The sequence below is a fragment of the Neopsephotus bourkii genome, unplaced genomic scaffold (assembly GCF_033783945.1).
Source record: "Neopsephotus bourkii isolate Nb327-2 ecotype Australia unplaced genomic scaffold, CSIRO-AGI_Nbou_v1 NB_1016, whole genome shotgun sequence".
Classification (NCBI taxonomy): Eukaryota; Metazoa; Chordata; class Aves; order Psittaciformes; family Psittacidae; genus Neopsephotus; species Neopsephotus bourkii.
Genome location: NW_026901505.1, coordinates 2,880,600 through 2,896,013, shown reverse-complemented (window position 1 = coordinate 2,896,013; position 15,414 = coordinate 2,880,600). Strand labels below are relative to the sequence as shown.

The 15,414-nt window shown below is 56.7% G+C and overlaps 1 protein-coding gene across 4 annotated transcripts; it reads left to right on the top strand.

Moving 5' to 3' along the window:
- The first annotated feature begins 600 nt into the window (after window positions 1-600).
- On the top strand, window positions 601-15,052 carry GRK6 (G protein-coupled receptor kinase 6). 4 transcript variants are annotated; one of them, XM_061360259.1, is made up of 16 exons: window positions 601-746; window positions 4,036-4,131; window positions 6,488-6,600; window positions 6,904-6,981; window positions 7,224-7,324; window positions 8,555-8,647; window positions 8,963-9,026; window positions 9,451-9,591; window positions 10,241-10,431; window positions 11,204-11,241; window positions 11,382-11,471; window positions 11,552-11,760; window positions 12,030-12,167; window positions 12,405-12,542; window positions 12,681-12,815; window positions 14,305-15,052. In XM_061360259.1, the coding sequence occupies exons 1-16, from the start codon at window positions 695-697 to the stop codon at window positions 14,353-14,355; spliced, it is 1,728 nt and encodes a 575-aa protein (XP_061216243.1). In that variant the 5' UTR covers window positions 601-694; the 3' UTR covers window positions 14,356-15,052. The 4 variants fall into 4 exon arrangements, with proteins under 4 accessions (XP_061216243.1, XP_061216244.1, XP_061216245.1 ...); XM_061360260.1 differs by having other exon boundaries at window positions 13,571-15,052; XM_061360261.1 differs by lacking the exons at window positions 601-746; window positions 6,488-6,600 and having other exon boundaries at window positions 4,039-4,131.
- The last annotated feature ends 362 nt before the right edge of the window (window positions 15,053-15,414 follow it).

Genomic DNA, 15,414 nt, shown 5'->3' with positions numbered 1-15,414 from the left:
AACACCAGAGACACGGCTGCTCGAAGACTTTATTATTAAGGCCATCGCAAGCGCAGGGCCAGGCTACAAGGAAGGGAAGGCAGGTCACATAACCGCCGTGAGCAGCACCGCGGAACACCACACCACACCGCACCGCACCGCACCGCGGAACACCCTCCCACCCCAGCGCGGCCCTGCCGACTGTGGAGGACCAGGGCCAGGGCTCCCGTACAAACCTCCGCTCGGCCCCACCCCTTTACGGAACTCTCCTATCACGGCCCACGCTGCAGCAGAGTGGCAGCTCCACACCCAATCAGATGCAGGAGGAGGAGGGTCTCTTCCAATCCGTTCCCAGAGCGGTGGTTGAGTGACACCTCGTCCACCAATCAGCACCCGCTCCCTCTTCCCAGCAGAGCCTCGCCAATGGTTTCCTAATGACGCGCGCTTTCCTCTCCCCGCCCCGCCCTCTCAGACCTTCGCCCGTCCCGAAGCCAACAGGAGGGCAGCGGCGCGACGGAGGGGGCCGGGCTTCCTGGGGGGCTGGGCCAATGGGAGCGCGGCGCGGGAGGAGCGTGGTCAGGCATTGGCTGGCCGGGAGGGGGAGGGCGGGGCGTGGCGCGGCGGCGGCGGTGTTGGGGGGAGCGGCGGTGGGGCGCGGGCCGAGCGGACGGGAGCGGCGCGGAGCCGGGCGGGAGGCGGCGACGCCCCCGGGCCCATGGAGCTGGAGAACATCGTCGCCAACACCGTCCTCCTGAAGGCCCGCGAAGGTGAGCGGATGTGCCGGGTTGACGCCGGTGCCCGGACTTGGCAGTGGGGCCGCGGGGCAGGCAGCAGGCCCAGGGCAGCCTGTCCGCGGAGCGAGCGCGGCTCCCGGAAGATGCCGGCCGCTGGCCTGAGCCGTGAGCCCACCGGCCGGTTGTTAGAGCGGGGGCTGCGGCGGGAGATCTGCAGGCTCCGGCCGCGTCTGTCCCGGGACTTAGCCCCTGGCCAGCCCTGCGCGGGGGTCTCGGCCTTGGCTTCCCGCGGCGCTCCTGGAAGCGGGGAGGTAACGGCGCGGGTCGGGCACGGGCCCCCTTAAAGCTCTCGGTTGTGAACTGGCCCCGGCGCTGGGCGCTGCTCCGGGCAGCCGGCCCCCAAGCCGCGTTTCCTCCAGGGGTGCTGACCTCCCCCTGGGGAAGCTGCACTGCAGCCCCGCCGGGCCCCGCCGTGCTGGCGGCTTCCAGCATTCCCCCTTCCCGAGGCTGCTCTTGCTCCTTGGCAGAGGAGAAACGCAGATTTGGTGCCTTAGGAGAACAAAGTTGGTATCAGGCTGGTGAGTGCTGCTTCCCACACAAGGGCCGATCCCGAAACTGCGGTGGGGAGCCCTCCCCCGGCCCCTGGTGTGCTCAGCACCACGAGCTTTGCTGCAGGTTCACAGCCCTCCTGCTGATTCAGGGGTCCCGGCTGAATTCCAGGGCACGGGTACGGGGTGGCCCCTGCCAGCAAGCGGGGATGCTGTGAGCATCTGGGGAGCTGTGCAGAGAACCCTCAGGATGGCTTAAAGAGAGCACTGGGTCACACAAGAGTTGGGTGCTTTGCAGAGAAGATCTGGTGCAGCCAGGTGTCGGGGAGTTCATTAGATCACATAAAGTGGCCAGGAAATACAGCCCCTCCTGGCCCTTGGTGTGCAGCTGGCCAGACCAAGTCATTCTGGAGCCTGAGGGGCCTGCTGAAATCCGGTTAGAGGGCTTTGGAGATTAGATTTGTGGGAGCAAAGAACAGTGAAACTAAAATCTACACGGGCAGAAACATTTCTGAGCTGCTTGAAAATCAGGCTTAGTTGCAGGTACTCCAGGCTCAGTAACCATGATGTTATGGCTCATAATGGCAAGGTTTGGTTCAAAACCAAACAGCAGCATTTGGGAAAACCCTGCTTCACAAGGAGTGAATGAGCAGAGTGGCTCCTGTTGTTCCATCAGCAGAGCAAAGTTTGGTCAGTGATGCAGAGTGAGGCGTAGGACGGCTGCTGCAGCTCTCTGCTCCCAGTGCCTCTCCTGTGGCAGGGGTTGGGCAGCTTGGTTGCAGGCAGATATGATCCACTGGCACACTCACACTGGCTGCTTCCTGGCCTGCGAGAGCTGCGGGTGGTTGTGGTGCCTCTCCATGGCTCTCACGGCTCACTGGGGTGAGCTCTGGCAGCCTGTGGGACTGGACAGAGCTGCTTTGCTGGCCAGGTCCGGCACCACCAGGTGCTTTGCTTCAGCTTTCTTGGGAGCCTTCTGGTCTGGTGTGGGAATGTGGGACTGAGATCACCGTGGACATGCTGGGGGAGCTGCTGAAAGCTGTCTCAGTTGGTGCCATAGGATGACCATGCTCTATGTTTCCTTCAAGCACTTCTAGGAAGGTTTTGCCTAGGGAAGGCGAAGGATCCTTTCCCCATTGTCACCCTTGCCTTCTTGTCTCCTGCAGAGGGACAGCAGGCCAGCTCTGAGCTGTCAGTAAGCCCTGAAGCTCCCTCGTGGTGAGCTCCTGGTGGAGGCAGCCCACCTCTTGCCCCATCCCTAGATCACAGGTGCTGGGAGGTTGGTGTGAAGGAGCCAAGTTCCCTTCTGGGCTGTTTGCTGTGGTGCTGGGAGGGACCATGCCAGAAGGGTGCTGGAGCCTCCTTTCAAAGCAAACAATTCGAGGAAATGCAAGCTGCCACTCGGCGTCCCGCAGGAGCTGTGGGTCGTTGCTCTGCCTTTCCTTGAGGACTCAGGGTGAGGATGGCTTCTCCTCCTGTGCCCTCCCTTAGTTGTCCCCCTCTGTTTCATTGCTACAAGCTGTGGCTGACAAGAAGGTGTCTGCGCTGCTGCTTTCTTCCACCCCTGCTTACCCTTGAGTCACTTCCTTCCTGAGTTTGTACAATCATGCAGCCCAGCTGCTGGTGTGGGGCAGATGTAGCGCAGCGACCCACAGCGTGCCAGGGGCTCAGACCTGAGGTTGGCCCTGCACAAGGACACCTGTGATGGCCCCATCCCACCTGCCCATCCAGCCGAGGCCTCCTGCAGTGCAGGGAGCTGGGGTGCCCATGGGCTGTGTCTAGGATCTGGGGCCGAATTGCATCTGCAGTGGAGGGAAATGTTATGAAAGTGTTTCCTAAGAACTGATAAATGATGTTCCCCCCGCCCCGATTTCAGAAAGCCTTTGGCCTAACTCTTTCAAGCAGGGTGGTTTAACCTATTTCCAAAGGGAGGTGGGAGACTGTGTGTGTGCTGGCACCGGGCAGGGGGAAAGCAGTCCCTGGAGACTGGCTGATCCCAGCAATCCTATTTCAGTACTTAGTGCTTGCTATGATGTAAATGTTTTGGTCTATCTAGAAGCTTTCCCACCCTGTCCTACAGCACTGGGCATTTACCCCAGCAACTGAAATTAGAATAATATCAGGTTCTTGATCTCCCTTTTCTGAGGCTGCCTTATCTCTGTAGAAAGGTGGGAGTGTCCCCACTTCACAGGTGGGAAACTGAAGTGATGAGCCCCAGGCAATGCAGTAAGTTGTGGAGCCAGGATGAGAGCAGGAATTCCTGTCTCCCAGCTTCATGTCCTCCCTCTTAGAGCCTCTCCCTGGAGTAAGCAATCAGCCTGGAATGAGTAGGTGGCATGAACATCTTTACTACAGCAGGAAGTGCTTCACACCAAGCAAGGCTTGGCCTCAAGAGATGATCAGTTATGCAGAGGTCCTGAGGACAGGCCTGCAAGCCAATGTCAGCATAGAGTCATCTGTGGCTTTCGGAGCTCCTGGCCCTGCTGTGATTCACAAACACAAGAGGTCCAGGTGAAAAGTTTTGGTGTTCTTGGTTGGGACTTTGTTCAGCAGCCAGAGTGGTTGGTCCATCTGCTTCCTTCAGCAGTCAGAGGCTCTAACACTTTGTTCCACCAGCCAGGAGGCTGCTGTGACCACTTCAGTCTTGTTTTCCTTGCCTGGGCTTGTTTGTGTAAACAGACGGGGTGTCTCCTTACTCAGCTCCTGGCAAGGCTAGGCTGCAGCTGGTCATCCTTGCTTCCTAACTCATGGTACCAATTCTGTGTGTCCTGCAGGTGGTGGCGGAAACAGGAAAGGGAAGAGTAAGAAATGGCGCCAGATGCTGCAGTTCCCCCACATCAGCCTCTGCGAGGACCTTCGACAAACCCTTGGTGAGCCACAGGGGCTGGCTGGAGTGGTGCCAGCGGGTGACCGTATGTGGGGTGTCGTGCACCCAAAGTCGAGTCCTGTGAGGGTCAGAGATGCTTTGGCCAAATCCCAGCCACGATCACTTGAAGCTGAGGGTGTAGGGAAGAAATGGTGGGTGGGTACATCACAGCTGCACAGTGCTCGCTGGGTAGTGCCTGTTGATGTGCAAACACACCTTGTAGTCTGTGAGGAGCTTCACTAGAGATACACCATCTTCTCTGTGCAAACGGACCTGCTGGGTGTTGCAGTTCTGGAGCAGCACTCTGGGGTGCCTTTGCATAAATAACACGGGTCCTGCTGGTGTCCTCTGGACTCCCAGGCTGGGATTCAGCCCTGCTCCACAGTCCTTGACTTCTAATGCTAATGCAGCAGCTTTCCTCAGGCAAAAATGGGTTCTTGCTGTGCAGTATGGATGAGAATTGTAGAGGTGGGCAGGGCTTGGCCTGTCAGTTTAATACTGCACTTTGTACTCTTCATGGTTTTAATGTTGTTTGTGCAGCAGGCTTGGTCCTGAGATCGTGTACCATCGTTTTGGGGCACAGAGGGTGGGAATGTTCCACTTCCTGGGGAGAGCTTGTTTAAGTTGTCACTCCAGATTCAGCTGCCAGCTGGAGAGTGGGACATTCACACTGTAACCCACAAGCTCACAACAGCCCAGTGCATGCTGTGCATCACCTCTTGGGGCTGGCTTTACAGCCAGGTGTAGTCAGATGGAGACTCTCACCTTGGTTTTGCTGCAGACTGCCACTGGAGCAAGTTGTGAGCAGTGACTGAACACAGCTCTGACCTGGGCTCTCCTTGCTGCTCCTATCTTGGCCGTCCAAATACTTGCCTGCTTCTTTGATTTGTGTGCCCTCAGCAAAGCTTGCCTCAGCTGATGTCCATCTTCTGCCTGCAGCCACCATTCCGGTGGGTGTCATCACCTTTTACAGCACTGACCTTCATTGTGCTGCCCACTTGCCAGTGGTGTGTGCCAGTTGTCTGTCTGTCCCTGCTGTCCCACTGTCCAAAACATTGACCTTTTGAAGCTTTGGGAGGTAAATCTCTCCCAGCTGCTGGCTGTCCTGACCCATGTTCCCGCTTCCCCCTGGGAAAGCACATGAGAAATGCTTCTGGCCTAGGTTGCAGCCACCTCAATTAATTTCCCTGTGGGAGAGATGACCCCGTTCCTCGTGCTTGGGTCACTCTTTGGATGGAGTGGCTTTATTTCCCTTTCTAGCAGGCTGTGAGGGAAATTTCTTTCCAATTGCAGGGCTTGGCAGGACCGTGGGCTGGTTGCCCACTGCAGAATTAAGCTTTGTGTGCCCTGACCACAGGGAACGACCTTGTTTGAGCCGGGGCACCCAAAACCTTCTGATCTCGCCGGCAGCAAACTCTTGTCCTCCCCAGCTGAAGGGAACTCCTTCCCCTGCGGACACAAGGAAACCGGCCGGTGCTGTGGAGCTGGTGAGGTGGCCTCCTCCCCCACCACAGCTCCGTGCTCTCCAGCACCCTCAGGAAGCTGCAGCTTCCTCGGGATAAACTGCTGCACCGGCTCGGGAAGGCCGGCGGTGCCCAGCGCCAGAGAGTGCTGACAGATCCCTGCCCTGATGGATGGCTGCACATCTGCACCCCAGGCAGCCCTTGGTGGCAGAGGCTGTTACAGAAATCTGTTCTGGCACACGATCAGACGTCTTATGAGTGGAAAAACGTGGAGAAGTGGAAGTGCTTTTGATAGTCAAAAGGGTTTGTGCCTGGGCTGCCAGACTTCAGAGAGGGGTAGGAGGAATTAGCAGGGAAGCTGAGCTCAAGAGGGCAATAGAAGTTGATGTACAACCACGTGGCTGTCCCATGGAGTGGGGTGGTCTGATTGCTGCGTTCAGCATTAACAGGACATCTGTGGAAATGATGCCTCCCATTTTCATGCTGCTGCTTCCAGCAGGGCCTTTGGGAATACGAGTGGTTTGCAAGAGTCATCAGAGCAACTCTTGGCCTGGAGGATCTGCCTCAAAAGAAGTTTGGTGTGTTCCAAGCAAAGCTGTGTCTCTGGAGTAGTCAGTTGATTTATGTGTAGAAAGGATTGAGAAGAGAGTCTCTAGACAAGCAGGAGACACAAAAGGTCTCTTGCTAGGTCTCGAGCTAGGCCAGGCTGTACAGAACAGCAGGTCAAACATCTTCTGGGAAGAAGATACAGGGAAGTAAAAGCTCTTGTCCCCATCGCTCTCCTGGGAGCCTTGGGCTGATGGGTCAGAAGCCCCTCCACTGCTGCCTGGGGCTGGGCAGTGTGCTGTGGCTGCTCCTCCGGGGGCTGGCAGTGAGTGGTCTTCTCCATGTTTGCAGAGCGGGACTACCACAGCCTGTGTGAGAAGCAGCCCATCGGGCACATGCTCTTTCGGCAGTTCTGTGAGACACGGCCTGAGCTGTCGCGCTGCGTCAAGTTCCTGGATGCCGTGGTAAGAGCAGAGCTTGTCAGGCTTTTCTAAGGGAGGCAGGGATGTTCTTGGTGCCTTGGGCATGGACTGGTTGGCTTTGAGTACTCTGACAGTTGCCAGGTACTTGTGGGCATGTAGGGTTTTCCTGGAGGAAAAACCTGTGAGCTGTTGTTAGCCCTTTGCTTAGGGAGCTGCTTGCCGGAGATCTGGTTTTCCAGGAAAGCATGGGAAATGTTGGGCAGAGGGTGTTGCTGCTCTGCATCTGTTGCCTGGTTGCTGTGGCTCGTGGTTGGACCTGCTCCTCACAGTGTTTGCTCTGTGCAGGCAGGGTACGAAGTGGCTCCAGATGAGAAGCGGAAGGAATGCGGGCAGCGCCTCATTGAAAAGTACTTGAAGCCAAATGTGAGTAAGAGGTTGTGTTTGCTGCCTGCAGTGGTAGAGCAACTGACAGCTGTCATTACCCATGTCCTGCCACACATGCTGGGCAGGACAGTGAGGACAGAGTACAGAGCCACCCTGCCACCTCACAAACAACCATGCTGCTTTTGGCAGTGGCCCTAAAGCCACCCTCCTGTGGGCTTCTCCTTCCTGGCAGGACCCTTGGGCTCTGCTCCCTATGTCTGACTCCATCCCTTTGTCCCCAGAGTGAGGACCATGTGCCTGAAGTTCCGTCACAGCTGGTGGATGCCTGTTCTGAGAGGCTGGAGCAGGAGCCTTCCAAGGAGCTCTTCAAGGAATCCACTAAGTAAGTTGGAGAGCTGAGGCTTACCTGCAGGTTGCACCATTGCATGGGGTGGGCACTGCGGCTAACTCACCTCATCCCTTATGGTCCTTTCCTCCAGGAGAATGAGGGCTGGTGCTAAGGCTGGAGCCTGGGAAGTCTTGGGTTAGCACAGCTACAGGAAAGCAAGTGCAGTGAGCTCTGGGAGCCACAGGCTGCTGCAGGAGCCTGTCACTCCCCTCAGTCTGCCATGGGTCTGAGTTACCACTTGGGAAGGCGCTGTTTCAATGAGCCTCAGCATCTGGCCACACTGCCTTGTGCCAGGATCTCGCAGGCACCTGTAGAGCAGAGCTGACAGCCCCGGTGCCAGCTGTCCTCTTCTGCTGGCTGCAGATGTGGCTGCTGTGGTTAGGTGATGCTGGCTGTTGCCGCAGGGATCTGAGGTCACTTCTGTTCCCATCGCAGAGGCAGCGGCTGAGCCCTGGCTCCGGGTGTGAAGCGGAAGCTGTTGGGCAAACCGGGCTTATGGCTTCCACCCCTCCCTGAACAGTAGCTGCAGCACGTTGCCCAATTGAGTGCAGGGCTGTGGCAATGGATTTGCTGCAGTCTTCTGGGGAGCATTAGCTCTGTGTGTGGTAACTAGTGTCACTGCCTGAATGCAGAGCCTCCGGGCTGGGCCCTGCCTGCTCTTGGCAAGCTCTGAAAGGGGAAGAGCCCATCCGCTTCTCCTTGATGCATGTTTCCAGTCTAGACACTGTGTCTAAGGCTCTTTACTCCACTGGGCAGCCCTGGCACTGATCTCCAAGGCAGTTAGCTCTCCCAATCCGGATCCCCTGTGGCCTTTTGTGCTGGATATTCATCTGAAAGTGAACTGGGCACCTAGTGCTGAACGTTACCAGCAGCTTTCGGCAGCTGATTATAGCCTCGTGTGCATTTGCCCTGTGAGCAAAGGGGCAACTGCAGAGTCCTGTCATCCTGCTTTGTCCCACAGCCCAGGCTGGTGCTGATAGGCCACAATTAGCAGTGCCAGCCCTGTCCCAGGGTGTGTGTTTGTCACAGCGGTACCTCCAGCACACCTTTTTGCATCAGGGTTAGCATGGAGGGGGCTTTCTGGGCCAGGGCTATGAGGGTGATTCAGCATGAGGCTGGTTGAGGGGATGGCAAAGTAAATGTGCCCTCAGGGCTGCTCACCTCCTCTTTCCTTGCACCGCTGTGATCAGCCCTTAGGAATTTGCTGGCTCTGCTCTCTCCTAGGCTTATCCACGACTACCTGAGTGTGGCTCCCTTTGCTGACTACCTCGACAGCTTGTACTTCAGTCGCTTCCTGCAGTGGAAATGGCTGGAACGGTAATGCTTCCCACCATCCCTGGGAGATACGCACCCTCCTTGCATAGGCTGCCTGAGGGGGGTCCTTTGGGGTCCTTCCTGTGCTAGGTTCTGGCAAGAGCCAAGGGCCTGGCCTTTGTCTGCTCTTGCTCTTCTTGAGGGCCCTGGCACCATCAGCAGCCCTATCTTTGCTTGCCTCGCAGGGAAGCAAGGTCTGCTTGAGCAGGGGTTTTGGGGTGAGCTACAGTCTCTCAGGTCAGGGCATGGAGGTGGTTTGGGCTTCAGCTCCTGCTCCCTTCCTGCTCCCATTTCACTCCCGTTTCCTTTACTCCATAGGCAGCCTGTGACCAAAAACACTTTCCGCCAATACCGTGTGCTGGGCAAGGGCGGTTTTGGGGAGGTGAGTGACCACCATTTCCTCTGCTTTTGGGGCACCAGGCGGCCACAAGCTTCTCTTCGCCTGGAGTCAGGTTCTGCTGACTGGTTGGGTGCTGGGTTAGGGTGCTGGGCATTGCTGTGTGCTGGACATCGAAAACTGCCACTGTCAGGCTTCTGTTTCTGGAATGGCTGCCTGTCCTCCCAGGCACCAGCCACGGTGTTACTGCAGGTGGCAGGGGCATCACAGCCCTCTGCTGCTTATCTGTGACATCCAGAGGTATCCCTTCTCCCTGTGTCCTTGCTTTGACAACAGGCTTCTTGCTAACCTCAGACGGAGGTGGGGACAGGGACATTTTTGCCTTCTTGTGCTTCTTCCTAAGAGCAGAACCTAGACCCCCACCCTGGAAACAGCCACGGAAGGGTGCTGAGCCTTGTCCTCCCTCCAGGTTTGTGCCTGCCAAGTGCGTGCCACAGGGAAGATGTATGCCTGCAAAAAGCTGGAGAAGAAACGGATCAAAAAGCGGAAGGGAGAGGCCATGGCCCTGAATGAGAAACAGATCCTGGAAAAAGTGAACAGTAGGTTTGTAGTAAGTACATAGGAATTGCTCTCACTTTGCTGCAGTAGTTGATTCTTCCTCCAACCAGCTGGGCTGGCACCTCTGTGCTCCTCACCTGGTGTGGAGAGACAGGAGCAAACCCTGCCCGTGGGTTAGGGTCCTGGTGGCTGCAGGTCTCTCACAAGGCTGGGGTCTGGCAGGACCTCCTACTGCCTCTATGAATGCCACCAAAGTCAGGCCCAAGCACCCGTCTGGTCTCACAGGCACCTTCTTAGCTTCTTGGGCACAAGAAAACAGTGAGATCTGTCTCTCCAGACAGCCAAGTGGGCAGAAACCTGTTCCTGAACTGTAGGGAGCTCTCCCTGTCTGCACTGAGGTGTGGACAGCCTGAAACCTCCCATTGTGGAGGATTCAGCAGATGCTGCCCCAGGGTTGCTATTGGGTGCTGCTTGCCATTGGAGGGGAGTAGTTCTGGATCAAGGAAACAGCATCCTCCTGGTCTGAGGAAAGCTGGGGCTGTGCTGGGACGGATGGGTTTGCACAGTTTCCCCTCTGCTGGCAAAGGCCCAGTCCTGCTGCCCAGGAGTGGCTGCTTGGGTGTGACAAAGTGCCCATCAGAGCGTGGGCACCTCCCTCTTCCAGCTGTGTCTTCTAACAGCCTTTCTGCCCTGAATTGCAGGTGAGCTTAGCCTATGCATATGAAACTAAAGATGCTCTCTGCCTAGTGCTGACCCTCATGAATGGAGGGGACCTCAAGTTCCATATCTACCACATGGGAGAGGCTGGCTTCGAGGAGCCCCGGGCAGCTTTCTATGCTGCTGAAATCTGCTGTGGCCTCGAGGACTTGCACCAGGAGAGGATAGTGTACAGGTGAGCACTGCCTGGACCCTGCTGGGAGACCTTGTATGGGCTGCAGAAGCAAGAAGCTGCTCTTAGTAGCCCAGCTGGGTCTCTCTGCTCAAGAAAATAAGCTCGCGCTTGAAAGCAGCACAGAACTGAGTGAGAAAGGATCGGGAACAGAAAGCTGATCTCATGGGAGGAGAGGGGGAGCTTAGCTTGGCTTCCTCATGCTGGTAAATGATCGCCAAGAACAGGATGTGATCATTCTGTGAATGCCTCAGGGCAGGCACATGGATGCTTAACTGCTGGGCAGTATTGACTCTAGAACAAAGGAGGGTAGGCTGCCCAGATATGGGCAGAATGGAGAACAAGCTGTAATGACTGTACTGACCAGGTTGTGTGATCCCTTTAGGGATAGCATGGCTAAACACAGGCTGGAAAGTCCCTTCTAGTCCTACCCTGTGCTTTGCCCTGGGGCAGGACAAGCAGAAGAAGCTGCTGCTCTTCTCTTGCATGGGCTGCCCCATAGTGAGTTCTACACCTGCAAAAAAGGGAATTGCCTGCATGCTCACTGCTTCCTTGTGGAGGACTGAATGTTGTTCTGGCCTGCCTCTCTGTGCCAAGGAGGGGAGAGCTTGCTGGGCTAACTATGGGGCAGAGGGTGAGAGGAGCATTGTCTGTGTGCCTGAGGGAGGGGCACTGCATCCCTCTGCTGCTTACCTGTGACTTCTTGACATGATGCTGTTGCTTGTGTCTTGCTTTGACAGCAGGCTTCTTGCTAATCAAGCCCCTTCCTTCCTAGGGACCTGAAGCCAGAGAACATACTGCTGGATGACCACGGTGAGTGAAGGCTCAAGAAAAACCCTGGACCCGAGTCCTTTTCTCTTCACCTGCTTGTACCAGGGTTTCTCTGTGTTCTTGGCAGCTTCAAACATTGCCCCTTGACTTTGTCCTGTTAACTTGGCCCCTCCTCTGTGCAGGTCACATCCGTATCTCAGACCTGGGGCTAGCTGTGCATGTGCCAGAGGGCCAAACAATCAAGGGCCGGGTGGGGACAGTTGGCTACATGGGTAAGTGGCCCTAGTGTTATCAAAAAGTGGTCTCTGCACATGTGCTTCCCGTGCCCTCACACGTCCCTCACCCCTTGTAGCTCCAGAGGTGGTGAAGAATGAGCGCTACACGTTCAGCCCGGACTGGTGGGCTCTGGGCTGCCTGGTGTACGAGATGATCGAGGGACAGTCCCCCTTCCAGCAGCGCAAGAAGAAGATCAAGCGGGAGGAGGTGGAGCGGTTGGTGAAGGAAGTGCAGGAGGAGTACTCGGAGAAGTTCTCGCCCTGTGCCCGCTCCCTCTGCACCATGGTACGAGTGGGTATCCCTGACCCTTTGCTCCTTTGCACGTAGCCGGAGAACATGGAGGCTGCGCCCTATAGAGGGGTGGTGGAGCCAGGGTCCCTTGTCTCTGATAAGGCAGCACAGAAGGGTCCAGAGTGCTTCAATTCCTCACTCTCCCAGTTACCTGGTGTGCCCATGTTGTCCCTAGAGACACACTGCAGGAGCCCAGCTGAACTCAGGGCTGTTCCTGCCCAAAGCATCTTTTACCCAGGGCACTGATACCCTTTGTGTTGCAGCTGCTTTGCAAAGATCCTCTGGAGCGCCTGGGGTGCAGAGGAGCTGGGGCCAAGGAAGTGAAGGAGCACCCTCTCTTCAAACACCTCAACTTCAAGAGGCTGGAAGCAGGCATGCTGGACCCCCCATTCAAGCCAGATGTAAGTGCCTGTGTATCCTGGCCTCTTCAGTCACTGGGAAGCAAGAGCCCTGGTGTGGTTTAATTGAGATGGGGCACATCCCCTTTCCTTTTGGTTCTTGGAGCCTGGAAGAACAGTGGTCAAGCAAGCTTTGGGCTGCAGGGAGAGGGGGTGTGGGCTTGACCATGACCCACGGTTATTTGCGGTGGTGGCATCCTCGCTGGAGCCTGGCATTAGAGCAATCTCTGTGCTGTTTAGCCTCAGGCCATCTACTGCAAGGATGTTCTGGACATTGAGCAGTTCTCCACGGTGAAAGGGGTGGAGCTGGAGCCCACAGACAATGACTTCTACCAGAAGTTTGCCACAGGAAGCGTGCCCATTCCATGGCAGAATGAGGTAAGTTTGCAGGGCCGATCTTTGCTCCTGCTTGTGCCCACCATGGCAGAGTGCAGTGTCTTGCAGGGTTTGTGTCTGCCTTGCTGCTCACTGAGCTCTCAGTGACAGATTGCTACAGTTACCTTTGCCCTCTTCCAGATGATCGAGACAGAGTGTTTTAAAGAGCTAAATGTCTTCAGCACAGATGGGACAGTGCCTCCAGATCTGGACTGGAAAGGGCAGCCTTCTCCACAGCCCAAAAAAGGGTTACTCCAGCGCTTATTCAGCAGACAGGTAAGAATCCCAGTGCTTCCTCCCCAGCAAGTCCTCTAGCAGCAATGAGCCTGCTCCTGCCTGTGCCAGGGAGGTGGGCACAAGAGGGCAGCAGGCAGAGCCAGTGGGTGACCAGACCCCAGGGCTCTCAGGCACCTGTGCAGAGCTGCAGGGAGTGCACTCTTCATGCTGGGGCAGTCGAGGGAACTGGAGTAGCATGTCCTGGTTAAACGTGCTGGAGTCATGCAGGCAGAGGGATGTTGAAGGCACTAGAATAGCAAGTCTTCTCCCTTCCTATGTGCATAAAACATCCCTGAAGAAGACCTTGCTTTTGGAATGGGCTGTCTGGGCTCTCCAGAGCAGTTCTGCCAGACCTTGGGCCAGGCAGAAAGAGCAGTTCTTTCGAGGGATGAGGAGAATGGAAACATCTTGCAGCTGCTGTAGGCGTGCTTGCCTGCCTGTCTCCTCTGCCCAGAACAGCCTTTGCCTTCTTTCTAGGACTGGCAAAGTCTGGGCTGCTGCCTCTCAACAGCTGCTTGCAGCTGTGGGACTCAAGCGTGGTTGGCTCTGGACCCACTCTCAGCCATCTGGTGCTGGCTCCTGCATCCTTGCCAAGCTCTGACTTGTGCTTCACTGTTCAGTGGGCTGCCCTAGCCAGAGCCGGCTCTGGGCTGGGATACCCAGCCCTTTCCGAGGCAGGCAGGACCTGCTGGAAGATGGGCAGCTGCCTGAAGCAGGGGTTGAGCTGTGATTTGCCACGTGTTTTCTCTTTCCAGAGGTGAGCAGTCTCTCCTGGCTGCTCTGCTCAGGGAAATACCTGGTGCCCCATGGACGTGGCAAGATCTGGGAAAGAGGAGTGTTGTCCTTCAGTGCCTATCCCCTTCCCCCAGCAGAGCACAAGCTGCTTGTTGTTCTAACTGCCCCCTGAGCCACTAATCCCGCTTCCCTGCTTTCCTTCATGGGGGAGGCCTTGCCCTCAGCTTGAGCCAAAGCTGCCCTTGCATAGCTACTGCTGGGAGCTCTGCTCCCAGGGGGCAGTGGGAAGTTTCCTTCACTCCTCTCTTTGGATGTCTGGGACACACACAAGGGTTAAGAAACCGTGAAGGTTTGACATTGCCCTGTTCTCAGACTCCTGTTCCAGCAAAAATGACTTGAGCTGCTTCTGCGGCTGGCTGTGCCCTGAGCAGGGCCTGTGCTGGCACTAAGCTGTATTGCTGGGTGCTGTAGTCCACGGAGCCCATCTCCCTCCCAGCTTCTGAGCTAGTCAGCTGCGTGCTCACCAGTCTGTCTGCCAGGAGCTGAACCCCCACATGCAGCTTTACTGTTCCTCTGCAAATGGGGGCTCCCCTCCAGCTCCCTGCCTCCATGTAGCTCTGCCATGAGCAGATCAGGGGGACCTGCCCCTTCCTCGCCAGAGGGCAGCTGTAGGCTGGGTTGTGTGACTGTGCTCACCCCCTGCTTGCTGTGCTCCTCTCTTCCCTCCTCCCTCTCCTTGCCCTTCTGACTTCAGGACTGTTGTGGGAACTGCAGTGACAGTGAGGAAGAGCCCACCCGGCTGTAGAGCACAGCTTGTTCTTCAGCCCCTGGAACCTCTCTGCCTCTGCCCAGCAGAACAGCCCAACCTGAAGGACAAGGTAGCAGTGGCCCCACAAGGTGGATTTGTTTACAGCTCTCTACATCTGCATTTGAAGACTGGATGCTCCAAGGCTGGCAGCAGCACACAGCTCCGGCTGAGGTGCTTCTGCCCATGGGCAAGCCCTCATCCCAAAGGCAGACCTGGATGCTTCTGAATCTGCCACTTAGGATTGTGCTGCTGCTGCTGCCCTCCTGGACCCAGGGTGGGAGGGAGGGATTGGGCTGAGGCCAGGCTGGAGCAGCTCTGCTCACACATTCCATGGTGCCGGAGCGGCACTGCAGGTTTGGTGTATATTTATGTATGTTGGTCTGTACATATCACAGTTTTTAATCTACATATGCCAGTTTTTAATCTATAGGTGGGGGTCTGCAGTGCCCCCACGCTGTCACAGGCACAAATGTCCTCCTGTGCGGGGAGCGATGGTGCCAGCTTTGTTACCAGGGAGTCCTGGGCAGAGGCCTTCTGTGCCTTGAGGTGTCTAAAGCATCTTTCCTGGACCTTTCTGGCTGTGCTGAGGTGTCCCTGGCTCCAGCGGAGTCCGTTGCTCAGCCCCGAGGCACAGGAAACTGCTGTGCCAAAGCGTCTACCGTTGCATCCTGGCAGCACAGCGTCACTGCCTCATCCTTGCTTCCCTGTCTGCCGGAGCCCTCTTCCTCCTGCGTCGTCTCACACATGCTGCCAGCTCCAGAGAGCTGATCCTGCTCTCCTCTCCAGACTGCGACAGTGCGACGCAGCTACTGCCACAGCAGGTACCTGCTGGAAGGTACCTGCTGCTGGGGCCAAAGGGTTCGTCTGAGCCCCAGTGTGGTTCCACCAGCTCTGGACCACTCATCTATGCATGCTGGGACCCTCCAGGCCCACCGTGGTGTTAGAGGAGCACACACATAAGGGGCCCTGCTCTCAGGGAGTGAAGCTGTGGTAATGTCCCTTCCTGGGGTCATGCTCTGAGCTGTGACCTAAGAGTGAGCAGGGCCAGGACCAGCA

Coding starts and splice junctions, on each gene's coding strand:
- GRK6 (XM_061360259.1), top strand. CDS start 695: ATGGAGCTGGAGAACATCGTCGCCAACACCGTCCTCCTGAAGGCCCGC. Junction 4,132..6,487: donor GGACCTTCGACAAACCCTTG/GTGAGCCACAGG, acceptor CCATGTTTGCAG/AGCGGGACTACCACAGCCTG. Junction 12,816..14,304: donor AGCGCTTATTCAGCAGACAG/GTAAGAATCCCA, acceptor TTCTGACTTCAG/GACTGTTGTGGGAACTGCAG.